We start from the raw sequence: 17,227 nt of genomic DNA, 5'->3' as shown, positions 1-17,227 counted from the left end.
AATGGCTTGGAAGAGATTCTGCCTTTTGTTTCATTTGCTTCTGCTGAAATACACTGCTGTGCTTGCCTTCAGAATAGTTGTAGCCAGAAGTAAAATCATACAACAAAAAAAGAAAAACACTGCTGAAACGATACTGTGATAAAATTTAATTCATCCCCTCCTCAAAAGCAGGGTCAACAATACCTTAAATCATTTCTTGACAGAGGGGAATTCATCTTTCCAAGAGGTCCTTTCAACACCAAACAAAAAGATTCTGGGTTTGCCTACAGTAACACAGTATCCCTTTTGCTTTGCCAAGCCACATACCAGCAGGAGTTTGACTTTATCTTCCCTGGAAAATGGAGTTGTCAGCAGAGGTTGATTGTTTATGATGGGTTGTACAGGTAGTAACATCAGATAGCTTCCAGGCGAGCATACTGCTTGAACTATATGAACATCAATAAGACACAGCAAAAATGAAAAGGATGTCTGGAAGTTTCCTTTTAGTGCCAGCCATCCAGAGCATTACAAAACCAATCCACAGTTGTGCCTCTTGTTACCAGGAAAGCGGGTTGGTCCTTCCCACTGCAGACTGCCAAAAGATGTTCTTGGGTTAACGAGCAAGATTTAAGACTTGTTCAGATCTATCTTTAGTCTTAAAGAAAGTGGAATCTCATCCCTTTATGTAAGGATAATTCTAGGTTTGTGCTCTAAACTCAGTGATGGATGCCAGTACATGGATTTTATGTAGCCAGTGGGACTGCCATGTCAAAGCTGTCAAATGCATACAAAGAGTAACTGTACCTATGAGTATGATCTTGGAACAGGGCAGATTTTTTTTCTTTTCTTTTTTTTTTTTTTTTAACCCTGGAGTATCTGAAGATCTCTAGGAAACACAGCATACATTTTTATATATAGTTGCACTATCACTTCATTGTTTACCTGTGATTTAAAGCTGCATTCACCACAGCCCTTTCAAATTGTACTAAGCAACCATGTGTACAACTAGATCTCTTTTAAAACCCAACTCAGGTGTTGCAAATTTTGGTTAGGTAGTACTTCTAGACAACTCTCTACTTTGATGCTCATGCAATTCTTTTATTTCATTTTTGGATTGAGTCCCTGCCAAGTGCTACAATTTCTGAACCAGAAGAAAAGATATCTTCAGGTTAAAATGTGACTGTGCCCATCAGTCACACTTCAATGCATAGCCATAGTTCACAAGTTATTCAGCAGTGCATTGAATAAATCTAGTCTAGAACTTTTCTTCAAGTTCCTTCAGGTCTGTGACTACAGTGACTGGGGGTGTGAATTTCATCTCTTTTTAAAAAGACTTTATTTCACAAATACACAGGAATGAAATTCAGGAATAGAAGGATGGGCAATGAAGCGATCGATCCGGTGTCAGCACCACAGCAAAATCAACTTGTGTTTGTAACACTGCGAGCATCTCGTTGGCAGCTGCACATCCTTGTCCAGTGAGATATAGCTGCATGTTTGGGCTGACAATGAAGTGTGAGGCATACCAAAATGGGGAGCACTTTTTAACAGTTGACAGTACCCACCGCTATCAAAAAAAAAAAGGTTTCAAATGTACTTGGACAATTAATTCCTAACGCATGGAATGCTTTGGGTTCAATGAATAGAAGAGTATGCAGCGTATAGACAGCAACAGTGCTCTGGTCTGTGACTCAGATGATGCTACAGCATTGTCTGCAATACTGCCTTGAGCTCTTTCTTCAGAGATACTACTTTTCTCTTTTATTATCCCAAACTGAATGCATCCCCTTTCACTGTTCTTTTCCTACGCTCTAAAACTACTACGAAGCAAATCTGGTTTTTGTAGTTTAAACAGTTACAGGATTTCACAACTGTAATTTGGGCATCATACAAATAAAGCTGTTTTTTAGAATCTTTCACAACAGACTTCTTACATCTCAAACTTTGATGTAGATGTTTGGATTAAACAGATGTTAAAAAAATGAAGAGGCAAAAGTGAAACCAGCATGAGTAAAAGATTTTTTTTTGTAGCTCATATAGAATCTTTTCTTTTTATGGTTATGACGTTAATGCCTACCTAGCTTTAACCACTAAACATAAAAACCCCAGAAGATTAATGTCTATCTGTTTATACAGTAAGGCATAAGCACAATTCCCTTTTACATACATATATTGCTATTGTTTTAAAATATTTTGCTGTTCAAATTTCATCTTTATATTCCCACCATTTTTAAATCTATATTTAAGGTTAACATTTAATCCTCTGAGAAAAAAAAATATGCTTCATAAAAATGTTCATAATCCTCATTTGCCCACATCAATCAAGTTTAATTGCTCAGTTAAATTGCCTAGTTACCTCAATTTAGAGACATTTAGATGTTTTTATCATTTCCCCTCACACCAATCCTCAACTTTAATAATAAAAGGCTGCTCTTTCATGCCTCTTGGCTAATTGTTCAGTTACAAGAGTGTGAGTGGTTCTGGCATTTGAAAGATGTGTGAAAGGCCACTTGTGAATGGCTTAGGAACACAAAATCAATGACATTTATACATTATGTGTTGTTTCTATGCTTTACAACAGAAAGTGTAATAAAGTACAAATAGGTGGAAGAACAACTTTTAAAAATAACGTACTTTTTTTATCTTTCTGACTCCTTTTGAAACTGTCTTGGTTTTCTGGTCCAACTAGACCATTTTTAAACCGTCTCTCAGCAAATTTGTTCTGCATGAATATTCATTTCCCCATCAGTCCCTCTGAAGTCAATAGCTGGTACCCTAATTCTGCAGTAGAAAAAATGGGGGGCTGATGAAGTTTAATGTCAAAATTCACCGTGACAATGAGACTGTAGGATCACCTCAGGACCATATGCTTTATTGTTGAACAAAAAGATCCCCATTACCCTGACTCCCCTCTGCAGACTGTGAAACAGGGGAGTGTATGGAGGACTGCTGTCTTTCAATTCGCTGCCTTTTTTTTCATCCTTGACTCCATGTTTCATACCTGTTTGGTTTTATTTTTCCTTCACTGTCTCATCTTCTGGTTTTGTCTTTGCTCTTTTTAGGTAAATTTTGTCCCAACTCTTATCGTCTACCCCCGTTTAATGGCATTTCCCTCTCCTTTCCATCTTGATTCCTCTTTATAAAGCTTCCGTTCCTTCCATCTCTGTCTTTCTAGTTCTTTCCTCTTACTCTCTTCTGTTTTGGTGTCTTTTCTTACCCTCTTATCTTCCTTCTCTATTTCTCCTCTCTGAGGACTCTCTGCCTTTGGCCTTTGCCTGTAGATTGGGCTCAATGGTACCTTTCATGAATGCTGATTATCCTGGCTGGAGTTCTATGAGTATTACACCAGCTGAGTAGCTCTTCATTTGAATCATGCCTTGCAGCCATTTAGCAGGAAAGGAATGCTGCATCCAACTTTGACTGACAGCTGACTGGCAGGCAAGAAAAGCAGCCACCATCTCTCATGGGAATGCTCAGAAGCTTGCAGAGGGAGATAAAATGTCAAATCACTGTGATCTGCAGCCTTTGCTAAGAGGCTTGAGAGATCAAATTAGATCAGATACAACCCCATTTTTGTTTGGAAAACCAGGCTGTATTGTTTCTGCTTTGAATGTCATCATCAGTAGCATAATTTCTGCATTCTGCAAGACATATTCCTATAGACTGTGGCACCTTGGGCAGTATAGACTCTCTTTAGGCTCTTGACACAGGTGCATTGCTCTACAGATTACATAAAGTCTGTCACCTATATGTGAGTCTGCTGCTCAGGGAGGTGGATGTTCTCAGAGTAAAGCTGTGACTTTTCTTTTTAAATTTTTTTTTTTTTTTACCCTTTCCCAGCTAACAGTATGCTTTGAGATTAGAATTTTTCAGCTGCCTGTTGCTTCTTAGTGTACAGTGTGCTTCAACCATGCTTTGTAGTAGCATGGCTGGTGGTGTGAAGGTCATTTCACACAGATCGGTGGCACCACAAAACCTCATCAGAAAATGGCTGTAGCATTGCTGTGTGCAGTGGGTAATAAAAAGGAAAACAATTACCTTTAGCTGGGTAGAGAGAATCCTCACCAAAAATGTAAGTACTGTGAATCCCAACTTAGCTCTAAACCTCTCCTGATTTACATAGTTTGACTACAGCAAAATTAGTAAGCACATGGGAAAACACATATCCCAGTTTAAAGCTAAAAATCTAGCCTATAATTAAGCTGCATTATTTCCAGACACAAAACAAAATGCAAAATCTTTAATAGAATTGCCAGTGATTTGCCATGGGACCTCCTGGTTAAATGAAGACTTGTTGATTACATTCTGAAACTGAAGTGCACAGACATTTCCACTGAATTACTCCTCAGCAGAGGCTGGGCACACAGAACACAAACTAAAAGTTGTAGCAGGCATTGTACTTCCCTACTTGCTAATGCTGGCTTTCCAGTGCTTCTAAAATCAAAATATAGATGCATATGAAAGTAACTTACCTTGCCAACATACTGGTAGTCAGTTCCTGTGTATTCCTCCAATAAAAAGAACTGATTCCACATCCAGCTCCTTTTGGAACGATGGAAGTCTTGCCTGCTGTTTCCAGACAACACCAAAACCTTTTCCTTTTCTGGAAAGCCGCTAGTCCTTTTGGGTAATGGAGTTAAGAAACTTTGGTGGGGCTGACCAGCCCAAAACAGCAGCCAGAAGCAATGGTAAGTTCTCATCACGGCAACACCAGTAGTTCTAAATAATGATTTTTTTGTCTTGTCCTCAAATTAACCTACTTTACTGCACTAAATCCAATCTCATGCCGTCTTCCTTCTTTAAATAGTCTTTGCAGTCTCAAAGGATCTCTGAAAAGAAAAATAGCAACTCTTTTAGCATCTCCAAAGGTACTTAACTGTCATCACTGCAGCAATAAGTCCACAAGGTGAATGAGTAATAATGATTGCTGAAAACCTGGGCTGTTTCTGATTCAAAAATGTTGCAAATGGTCCTATAAATGATCTGAGTGGATCCATATCAAGTATGGGGAAGGAGTCATGATGTTTGGATTCAGGGTATGTGTGGGTCCCCTTTAATCCCATTTGCTTCCCTTCATTTATAAAGGCAAGCCAAGTATTTCTCTTTTTACTGTCTGAACTTTGGGATGTAACTGATTACTTTCTTACTGGGGATCTTGATGAGGTTACCATATTACATTAAAGAAGTGCTAGCAAAACTGCACACTGTCTTCCCAGGAGCATTCTGTTGCTATAGTTATGGACTGAAAAGACTGGACTTAACTTCAGAGTTTTTCCCTCACATTTAAGGAGTTTTGTCTTTTACTCTGTCTAGAAAGGAATCAACCCAGCTTAACAGGTTAGTGAAATAAATAAATCAATACCTCACACATAATAGACTTGCTTGTTATTGCATAGGAGATGAAGTGGACATTTTGGTTTTCCCATTATCTATGGCCAGAGTTTTGAATCTTTAAATACATAGTTATGAATGTAAATGCTTTCACGAATAACTTCTAAAAATAGAAAACAAACTGCAGCTAGTTCATTGCTACCTGTGGGTTTTTACTATCTACTGCTTCCTACTGTTACAATACTAAATATCAGTGCACCTACAAAATAATTACAAAAATTATCTCTGTCTCTGAATACCGCATAATTTTCAACATGCAAAAAGCTTGTACTACAGATACAGTACCCCAGAGTACTGTGGACAGCTCTTCTGTTTTTGAAAAAGCTGAAAGCTTCTATTCAAAAGGAAGAAAATACTCTATGTGTCTCAGTTAACCAGTGCCTAATGAACAGCTTTGGAACATTTTAGAATGTGAAAAAATCTGAATTAGTTGACAGAAACATTCCACAACATATATTTTTGTTGTAAACACTTCATTGAATTTTTAGTTCAAACAGATCTATAACCTCAGAGAAGGATAATTTGATTAATTTTCATTTTCTTTCTCACTGATGCTCTTTGAAAAAAAGTTAGTTTTTTTTTTTCAGCATTCTGATCAAAATCCAATAAATCATTCTGAACCAGCTCAAGATTCAATACAGCATCTCTCAGTATTTGGACTGTGGAATAACACTGACTATACGAAATTGAAGAGAAAATTTTTTTGTTTTGTTGTGCTTCACAAAACACTACATGGATCATATTCTACATCAAAGATGATTTTTTCACCTATAGTATGTTTTTGTCTATTTAAAGGTGTACATTAGACAGAATTTAGCCTTTGAGATATGCTGAAGGAGTTACAGCACCTGCAATGCCTTGGATTAACTACTTTCTCAGCCGTTGTTCATGGTAATAAATTGTATGAAATAATCTCAAGTCTCTTAGAGTTCCTGTTAGTAAATAATTTTCTATAAAAAAATAGCACCTAGCTTTTATATGAATAGTAGGTAATAGAACAGGACTGTTCCAACAATATCATTTTACTGTTTCAAAAGGTAAAATACTGTTAAGAGGTAACTTCTGTGTGAGAAGGAGTAAGATTTTTAGCATTAAGAGGAAGAATGTAAATAATACAATTAATTCTGACACAGTGTAATTTCTTCTGGAGAAGAGGGAAGGGTTGTAGCTAGCTTTCTTATTAGCCAGGGAAAGATAACTTTGTCCTGCAGGTCATGGGAGCTGTGTCCACACACAGCTTTGAGAGTTTGTGAGAGAGACACAGACCCCTGGGTGTATTCACACATGCACGTAACCATAGACACAGAGAGAAGAGCAAGAACAGAGCTGCATTCACAACAAGACCTTCCCAGAGGAGGAACAGGGAAAGCTGGCATAACTAAGCTTTACAATGTGTTCAACAATTGCTTTCAGTTCAACTGATGGAGCAGCAGCAAACCAGAGTGCAGCTTGCTAGAGCAGGACACAAGCAGCAGGTTCAGCAGATTCAGACACCAGGATAGGGAGAGCTGAGGTGGCTTTAACCCTCTCCATGTCTATAGTCTCTTTCCTCCTCCTCCTGTACCCTTCTGATCCGTGTAAGGTCCTGTCCTTTATGGCTCTGCCAACATCGATTATTACCCTGGCTCCCATTTGACTGTATTCAAGTGGACATCCTCCTTCATGTGGTATGGAAGAGGAAATTGTGTCTCACACAACATTTCTGACTTCCATTTTCTTGCCAGGTTGCTGTGGGACCTGCCCAGGTGAGTTAAGTACTGCCCCAAGCAGGGGCAGACCTGGTGAGCTGCCAGGTACCAGGATGGACATATCAGGATGATCTGTGTTTGGAGGGCAGATATGGAAAGATGTAGGGAGTACAGCACACCAGCAAACCTACTACTTTGCTATTAGGGAGGTCTGCCTGTATTTTTGAGGCATAAGGAAGTGAAAATCATCACCTGACAGGCTCCTCTATGGCCAGATCCTGTGGTGGGGCTCCATACCTCTGCTCCCGCACATAACATTTCCAGAGAAGTGCTGCCTGGACCAGCATTACCTAGATGGGATTTGTGCCAGCCTTTTAAAGGATCAGTCCTTCAAATACCAATTGCCAGGAAACAATTATTCCTGTGGGGGAATTTTCTGCACTTGAAGTCAGCTATATTTCACAGCTCTGATGTCATGGGAAAGGTTTTATAGTGGCTCATGCTGAATTATAGCTTACAAGAATGATATCATAGCTGTGAAATACAGCCCTTTACTCTCCCCTGCAGAGATGTGTCCAAAATGCTGAAGTAAGGGCATGATCTGTAATGTCCTTCTTGACTGCACAGCCTTCATGATGCAGCAGAGCAGCTAAGCCCCAGCAGCTTTCCTGGGAGAGGCAGGAGAGGAGGCACACCTGTACAGACCCCGGCTTAAGCGTGCAACTGGGGTAAGTACCAGCTGAATCCAGGGTGTCTCTGCCCTATGGGTGCTGATTACTCTTTTATAGGTCATAGTGACAAATTTAGTAGAGTAAATAAAAAAGACAGAGCACTACACTCTGAGCTGAGCCTTTAGTAGGGTGAGCTCTTGTGGCTCTTAAATGCCATTCTGTGCTCCAGTCCCAGTGTCTCATGCTCCAGAGAGGTCTTTGCAATGCAATCGGTTTTTTTGTGCAATCACTCTTTATTTTGAAAACAAGTCATTCACCAGGGAGATTTTCTTTTCTTTAAGTGTAGATGTGCAAATATAACTGATGGGACCCAGGGATGGGGGCTGAAACTTTTTCTTCACATTGCACAAAGTCAGGTAAAAAGAGGCACTTTAAACATGGCATTTCTCTCAACCATCAGCTGGTCAGGTGGCTGGGGAGCTTGCTGTGTAATCAACTGTCAAGAGTGAAAAACAATTTTAGTGTACAACAGCCTCAGACAACTGGCTTAGCTCTGCCCGCTTAAATCTATAGCAAATATGGGCTTTTTTACAAGAAAAGAAGGAATGTGCACATCCAAGCTTAAAAAAAAAAATCCCAGTCTAACTTTAGCTATGGTCGTAGTTAGGATAAAAGCAATGTCACTTGCAGCTACAGAACTTTCTTCAGTGTGTGACAAGTTGCAGATCTGAAGTTTATGTTCACACCTCTTTGAAAGATTTAAACCTCAGACAATTGCTTAATCACTATAAGTATCAATTTCAAAATTATTTCCCCCAGGTGATAGTAGTCATAGTCAGCCTTTCTATTCACCCTCTCCAACACTTCATTAATGCAATGTCTTAATGTGAGAACTCAGTGCAAATTTACATCCTTTCAGAGCAATATCCAAGTATTTAAAATATAAACCAAAAAGGAAATGCATCCATTGGAGTTACTCCTATGAATCAGGGAGCCCTGCCCTGGAGATGCATTTCTGGCATAGTGACAGGCATCAGGTACAGATTCCTGACATGAGGAACCCCAAAGAGGTTCCACCTCTGCTCCGGCTCAGCTCTGTGCATTGTAATGGTCTTCCCAGCTGGTTGTTAAATAAACCAGACCAGCAAAGAGCCTTCCCATGAGGGGCATCAGCAAGGAGAGGGAAAACAGCTTTTCCTCATTCTTTTCTGTTCAACCCCATAGTGGTCACTCCATCAGCAGATTCTCAAAGAAATATTCTTTATAATGCGTACTAGAGTCTGGACTTTAGGATAATTTCTTTTCTGAACCCATGCATTCAAATATGCTACTGTATGAATTTATACATCCTGGATGTTATGGGCTGCTGATAATTAGATTTTAAATAGCTTCTAAATAGGCTAGCAACAATCAGCGTCTCTAAAGTTTTTGATACAACCTTTAATCAAACAGAACTGGCAGTTTAATATATCCTTTATTCCCTGGCCATTGAGGTACAGTTTCACTGTTTGAGCTCTGCATACAAAGCTTCACAGGTTTGGATTAAGGTCCATTAGCACACTGAATGAACATCATCTGTGTTTTGAAGCACTGATAATGTCTCCCTATTCTGTCACAGAAGCTGAATGAGCAGGTGAAAGCTAATATACGCTTTGGCATTGCATATAGGAAACTGAGCATGGGAGATGTTTTAGGGCTTGAGGCATTTTTATTTATTTGTATATTTATTTATGTGACACAACAAATTGCCTCTATCCTTATGGAGTTTGCTTAAGTTCTTAGAGAAAGATGCACAAAGATGAAGAATAGACCCTACTGTCTCAATCTAGCAGATTACACTATGAATGCACAAGTATATGTACCTTTACTGCCCCCAAATCAGGTCTAATTTAGAGTTGTTGCTAGAAAGATACAAACTACTCCCTGGCTTCATCATCATATGAAGTGTTTACCAGCAGTATCTTTGGAAGAAAAGAAGGATTCTACTCTGAAAGCTCTAATTTATATTTAATTTTGTAGATGACATGAGAACACATCAAAAATATTCTGACATCATTATCTAGATGCTTACCCAATCAGCACCAATTAAGTCTGTCAGGCTAACTGAGTCTGCTTAAAGCCCAAACAATTCTACAGAGCCAACTGGCAGTGGCAGTACCTGGACTGCAGGCTCTGGATTCACAGCTTCCCTACGCAGGAGAGTCACTTCCCAGTCCCCCAGCGAGACCCTCTGTAGTCATGTAGTCTTGCTGGAAGGACTCTCCCCTGGCTCAAACATCACGTGCAAGTGTTAAATCTGTCAGGTCTGTGACAGGGCAAGACATCAACAACTCATTGTCAAAGCCTGAGGAACCAAAGGTGAGGAAAGCATTAATGGGGGAGGAGGAAAATGGCTAAATGGTGACTTCTGCATTTACTGCATCAGATGTGAGAGTCTGGGGTATGGAATGAGGCATTCTAGGTAATGATCTGGTGATCTGTTGCTTGGATTTTACCTTACTGCAAAGCCAAAGGAGCAATGTCCAAGTCCCTAGGAGAATTTGAATTAGTCAGAGAAGCCAGGACCCTAGGGTGTCCTTGGGGCCATCCTATTTAATGTGAAGAATGTGATTCGGCTAGCCTGGAGGCAGACTGCAAGGAAATTATTAAGTCTCTGAGGAAAATCTGAAAAAAAATTACTTTCTTACCATGGAGGGGGAAAGGTTAAAGTGACATTAGTTGCTCAGAGGAAAAAAAAAGTATTCCAGCTAACTTCAAAAAATAGAAGCTTCCAAATTTATCATATTCACTTCTTTTCAGTATCATATTAATACATTTTAATAAATCATATTAATACATTTTCACATATAGCAAAGAATTTCTTGCTGGATATTTTCAGTAATAGCTAAGTTTCATGTGCTCCGAAGCTGTAACACTGCAGACTTGTCCATAATTGACTTGGACTTAAAACGCCATTGTTAAGTTTGAGCTTACTTTACAATTATGTCTCTCTTATGAACATTTAGATCTGAAAGTCTTCATCTAAGAGTTTTCTCAAGTGTGAATAAGCTTTTACAGCACTGAAACCCAAATGTTTTTTTTCTTTATTGTCCACAAGGCTTGCCTTTGTAAATATCAGTCATAAATGGAACAAAATGCCACTTTTCCAGTGTAAAGATAGCTGATGAAATTTTAATCTTCTGATAACTTTTTTTATATCTTTGTTATATAAACCCATATACTCTAGCGATCATTCCTGTAAATACACCACTGAAATAACAAAACAGAACAGAGCCAAGAGAAAATTCAAACTGAAAGATTTGTGGGTTTAAACTAGAAGTACTTTATGAAGACATCAAGTACACAATGTAATTGCAGCCAGCAGCCGTTGATTATAATGTCTTTCAAAGTCATTTTTTTATTCAGTTCTCTCAGCAGGAAAAAAGGTGCAGCACTATAAAAATAACTAAATGCAGTAGAAATACTAAGATAACTACTACCTCCATCCTGCACTGGGAACTATTAACATGGTGGTTTTGTACAATACAACTGATTTAATCCTAGTGGACCTAGTGAGAGCACCAGGCCTCACAGAAGCACACACTGACAAAAGAGGGGAAGTGAGAAGTGTGTCTCCTTCTTAAGGTCATGAACGGCCATGCCAAAAGATGACTGTATGAATTTATTCAATAGCTGTTGTGTGAAATGATGATGGTATTTGTCTGTTCTCAGAGATTTTTGGTTTTTTTTTCACCTGGCATTTGGAAAGATCCTTAGTGCCATCTTGTTCCAGAGATACCCACTCTCAGTCTCTGTAGTTAGCCACACTGGGAGTGTATCTTTTATCCACTGTGCAAAAACAGTCTCAACACACAAGACAGAAGAATGGCACAGAAAAGGAAATCTTGTTTTCATTGTATGGCTGCATTAAGTGACATTTCTGTGGTCATTCAAGAACATCTGTGGAAGATATTCTGTGTAAGGGCTGGAATCTGGATGCGGATTCTTGAGGCTTACAGCAGTATTGTAACCTGAGAATATTATTCTTCCTTTCTGATGGAAGTCCAAGTCATCCTGTCTGTGCTCTAAGCAGCACAAGCAGCTTTGCACCTTTTGCACAATGCTGGACATTGGTATGAGCTGGAGGGTGTATGGACACTGTAGCTGGAGCACCTGGAAAGGGCATTCCCTGGTGTGAAAGCAGGAGCAGCAACCTTAGGTAGGTATCACAGGCTGGTCACCTCTGCAAGGAGTGATATGGGAGAGGAAGGACAGACACAGCCCTAGCTGATCCCGTCCTCTTTGTGAGCTGCCTCTGGGTGGCATTAACACCGAGCAGGAGCTGGTCTTGCAAAGGGCTTGCAGCTTCTTCTGCCTTTGCAGGTGATGTGGGGACAGGCCTCCGCAGCATTTCCATGTCCCCTTGCAGCAGGAAGCACCTGCTAATGCTGTGTTCTAATCTAAACCAGGGACAGGTATGTGACTAGCAGATAGTACAGACTAACACTGTAAATTACATTAAGTTGTTCCTTGATAGAAGACTAAAACAGCCAAGCAATCAACTATGTTTAGTAGAAGAACAAATCAGTAGAGCTCCTACTGCTATGCATATTTGATATGCATATTTTTTATTCCTGATGAGTACCTTAATGGCAGAGAGTAGCAGATGTGCATGGAACTACAGCCAGAGTTTCCAGCAGCACTCAAAGTAACCCTGAAGCCATGAAAATGTAGGAAAATCTTATTTCCTGTTGCAGTTCTTGATATAAGTCTGCAGCGTTATCATCTCGTTGTGTAAGTTACTGTTTTCCTCAGACAGGCACTAAGCTGCTATCAAATTATAAAGTTATGGTTTTCCCTAACCCTTTGCAGGTTCTTCAAAACAGGTGTGTCATCAAAAAGAAATTCAGTCTATGCTATGCATCAAAATTTGATGTCTGAAAAGGAGCCTGGCCTTCCTATCCAGATAATAGAAAGACTCTTCGGTGACCATCAAGTGTCTAATTTAAAATTCTTTGTCTCCCACTGAAAAAGCTACATGGTCTGAATATCTGCTGTTGTATTTCTTTTTGGACACTGGAATTTGGAAGTCTCCTGGACATGCCTTTTGAAGTGATCAGTGACATTTTAGGCTCTTCATTGTTTAAAAAAAAAAAAATAGAGCTATTTTACACAAGACTCCATTCTGAGAACGGTATGGGATGCCACCATTCAAAAATATCTGGTAAGGAAACTATTAAAAATTTTTGGACACATTAAAGAAAAAATAAGAAAAATGGTCAGCTTTTCCCTTAAAACGGTTTCTCTCGCTCTAGGGGAGATACCCTGTTTAGCTTCATTCCACGCACACTCAGCCTACCATTTATTAGGTATCTACCCTCATGCCATCTGAGGAAAATTATCCACAAACTCCCATAAATAAGACAGAACTACAGGCAACAGATCCTTTCTGTGCTGATCAGCAATTACTCAAAGCCAAAGTGTCAGCGATACTCTCCAAACACAGGAGAAAAATCTGGGCTTGCAGATGCTTTAGTGGCATTGCAGTTCTCCCTGAAGTATTGTAGTGTGATAATGAAGGCACAGGCTACACTGCCACATGCACAGCCAGGAATAAAATAAAGGGGGAGGCAAGGCATCTTTTTCAATAGGCACAGGCATATCTTCTCATCAAAGACTGACTATTTTTGACAGTAGCAATTAGGCAGTTCAATAACAGACACAAGTAAAAGAAAATTCTTTGACAAGGGTGTTTTGGGCAGAGCGTGAAATACGACATTAATTGCTAAAATCCTGATTTATTCCCTTCCAAAGAAACCTGGATACTGTAACAAGAGAATCATTTTAGCAAGTGAGGGCAAACAGGTAAGCAGAACTCCCACAATTCTAATTTAGGCATTTTAGAACTTATGCACTTTTCCTATGTACAAAGGAGATTATTCTTTTATATTATTCTTTTATACTATTCTTTTGTATTTTTTATTTACAGCTGTCCATAAATTCACATTTCTAGGATAGCCACAATGCCAAATACGATGGCTGCTGTATCTTTTTTTTTTTATTATTTTCCTTTAGTGACTCTAATCTTTTCTGCCTACGTTTCACAGCTCCCTGCTACAGGGACTCTCCTCACTACCCCTGCTCCCAGTGAGCCCCATTTCATCTGTGGCACAGCAAAGCAGTTGTCTTTCTTAAGCAGTTTCCTATTCACCAGCTGCTGCTTGCATCTTCCTCTCTGCTAGAGGCTCAGTGCTCAGTTCATTTTTCCTGACTTCTTGACAGAAACATATGCTAATTTCCCACTCTGAAGTTAGGGGAAAACAAACGAGGTGGGACACAAGGTACTGGAACCTGGGCATGATAGAAACAGCTAAACTTTGACTTTGCATTTGATTGTCAGGAGCTTTCTTCTCTCTCTCACAGACTTTCATGGCCATTAACCAATGTGAAATGGGTGCAGAGTGCTACCAAATCAGAAATGCCTGCAATGCTCAGCTCATTGTGGGCAAGCAAACTCCATCTGTGCAGATATACTCCAATGGGAGAAGTCAACTAGAAAATGCAGAGATGCCCATTAAGACTGATTTCATTATGAATGTGCTATTAAAAGAACTGTAGATTAGGAGGTCATGCCTCTTTTTTGATGAAAGGTCTGTTATTTCTTTGATCATGATAGTAACTGGCTACACTTAAACACTATAGAATCTATAAAAGCTTCCTAATGTTACCCTTATTAATTACACAGCTTAAGAAGCTGTAGCAAGAGAGGAGAGCTAATGAAGACGGGCTGGTCTCCCTTCTTAGATCTTTTGATCCTACTTGTGATTTTGTTAAGGATCTAGGAACTCTCAAGCAGGGCTAGACTGGGTGGAGATAGCCAGGATGAGATAGCCAGGATAGCCCAGGAGGACTAGCATGAGGAAGCAGCTGCAGCAGTGAGAGGGACTGACCATTTCTGAGTGACTTCAGTTATTAGGACAGAATGATGGATATTAAAATGGGAAGAAGGTATGCTTGTGGTTCACTCAGGGTGAATAAATACCATGCTATGCTGGCAGGGATGTTCTAGCAATTTGACAAGTAGCACATTCTATTTCCAGAAGGATGATATTTATTCATTGTTCAAGTGCATGGCAGAAGCAGCTACACTCAACCTGTGACTTCAGGTGAGGCAATAAACTTTACCACTTCAGTGTGTATTTCCAGCCATGATGACTCATTATTTAACTGAGGTTTTGTGAACAGTGAGTGATGTTTCTGAAACTCTTGAAGTTTCTTGAATAGGAAACATGCATACTTGCTTTTCAAATCACTAATCTGAGAGGTGGATTTGTTCTTTGAGAAGGGCTTTTTAATATATTTTTGCTAGCAATTTTATGTTTCTCAGAATATGAAAATGTATAAAAGAATAATGTTACTTGTGACTGAATAGCTTCTGAAGCATTTAATAATACCACTTACATCAATATTTCTTTGAAAAATCTTAATGAGTCGCTTAATTAGAAATACTGAAGAAATTTGAATGGCACAATTTTTTTTTTTTTTTTTCTCCTGGTTCATACAGCTCTATATAAATACATTGTGAAAATCAAATACTATACAGGTGGCTAAACCCTTTGCTTGTTTTGCTAAAGCATACTTCTCTGGTGAGGAGCTTTCTCTGGGCATTGAAACCAATAAAATGTATGTGATCAAATCCCTGTAAAAATGTTTTCTTCTTATGCATGGGGGAAAAAAAAGAAAAAGAACATCAACAAAAGTCAGGAAAGACTGCAATCTGACTTAAAGCAATTGGAGTTTCTGGTATCACTAAATTCTTTGCAATTATATGTGGAATCTCTTTGGTGTATAGAGAGTTTGGTTTTTTGCAAGTGGAGTTTATAATGGAATTACTGAAATCTTCCCCTTGTGTAATGGAGACTTGAATTTGGTGCTTTATTTTTAAAATCTGTTCCAGACAGACTCTCTTCTATTGTTTTCCATGTAAGGGAACTGGAGCTATCCTGCAACTCTTAACTATATTGTTAACACTAAATAACTATGTGATCATCATATGCAGCAAATTGGGGATTAGAAGCTTCTGGGACAGCTCTGCTTTTATGTTTTAGACAACTGAAGGAGCTAATCCTAAAAATACAGAATATATGATTCAAGTGGTTGTTCTCAGTCCAGGATTCAGTAGAACATTGCTCTGCGCAAGCCAATGAAGACAGCAAAATTGGCCTTTGCTCACTGGAGTTTTTGGTTTTGATTCTGAATAAATTCTATGGAGTTGCTGGGATTGATAGCCAAGATCAAACACACTGGAAAAGTAGTCTGGGAGGAGCAGAAGTAAAAGAAATAATTTCTGTATAATTTTAGCTTTTTTGCCTATTAACAGATGTCCCTGTTTAAAAAAAAAAACCCGAGGAGATACCAATCTGGACAAGAGAGACTTTTTTTTTCAGAAAATCCTTTTCATCAGGCATTCCTCTGAGCACTTAATGCTCAAGAAAATTATTTCCGGTAAGAAAAGAAACACGACCACCTGAGGTGCCAGTATAATCTCTGATGTTTGCCTTCACATCAGAGAAGGCTAAATCATCTATTTTTCCATTAATGGAAAGACTCCATGTGTCTTAAGTATTTTCTTGAGACAAGCTCTTTTCTTAGCTCTACCATAGCTTTTTTCAATTTTTGTTACTCTTACTGGCAAAATTTCTGTTAGCCTGGTTTTTATGACAGGAGATTAAATGACCTGAACTTAAATACGATTTGAAGTGATCAAATGTTTATTGACTATATCCAGAGAAATCCATGCTTTTGCAACAAAGAATGCAATTAATTAAATCCCATACATTTCTAAAAATTGGACTTATTTGCACTCATAACATGTTCCACTTCGGTATCTTAAATATTACATGCACTTCTAGTGCATTTTGACTATCATCAGCTTGGGCTGCTTCCTTCTGGACAGATAAAAGCCTTCTTCCTGTCAAGGTCACTTAGCTTTGATCCCAAGGTCCTCCCAGTTTCTGCCTTCCTGTTTCCTTCTCACCTCTAGTTATGGGCAAACTGATGTAAGCCAAAAATTGTCAAATTGTCCTGCAAACTGTGAGTGTTTATTCACCTAAGGTACCCACATAACCTCTATTACCAAGGCGTTTGATCACTTAATAATCTTCACTGTATTTATTCTCAGTGTAGTGCTGTGAGAATTGCAAAGAACAATTTCTGAACATACAAAGTGAATGTAAAGACCAGAACTTCAAAGGCATTTAAAAACCTAACTCTTACTGCAATCAAGTCAATGACATTTAAGCCTCTTATACCGTGACATTTTAGACCTAATGCAGAAACAGAAGACAATATGGACACCAAAAAAATCTGAGAAATTATTATAAATTGAACATGGATGTACTCATAAACACATACATGTTTCTTTTTCACTACTCTGTAAGATTTAAACTTTTTCTACATAAGGCTTGTCAACTTTCCTTTTAATGATTTCTTCTTAAAGAAGCTGTAAGACATTTAAAG

At 38.9% G+C, this 17,227-nt stretch overlaps 1 protein-coding gene across 2 annotated transcripts in view; it reads right to left on the bottom strand.

The window, feature by feature from the left end:
- LOC128942753 (cadherin-6) overlaps positions 1 to 17,227 on the bottom strand; it is a 97,336-nt gene that overhangs the window by 41,208 nt on the left and 38,901 nt on the right. The window contains exon 2 of one of the 2 annotated variants that reach the window (XM_054285434.1): positions 4,452 to 4,808. The exons of the other annotated variant lie outside the window; for it this stretch is intronic. Within the exon in view, the coding sequence (XP_054141409.1) occupies positions 4,452 to 4,679 (228 nt within the window). The 5' untranslated portion in view covers positions 4,680 to 4,808. The remainder of the gene's footprint in view (positions 1 to 4,451; positions 4,809 to 17,227) is intronic. 2 annotated transcript variants of the gene reach the window in all.

Source organism: Melozone crissalis, unplaced genomic scaffold (assembly GCF_028551555.1).
Source record: "Melozone crissalis strain CALT ecotype California unplaced genomic scaffold, PUWL_Pcris_2 ptg000042l_1, whole genome shotgun sequence".
NCBI lineage: Eukaryota > Metazoa > Chordata > Aves > Passeriformes > Passerellidae > Melozone > Melozone crissalis.
Note: the sequence above shows the minus strand (reverse complement) of the source record. Positions and strands in the feature narration are given on the sequence as shown.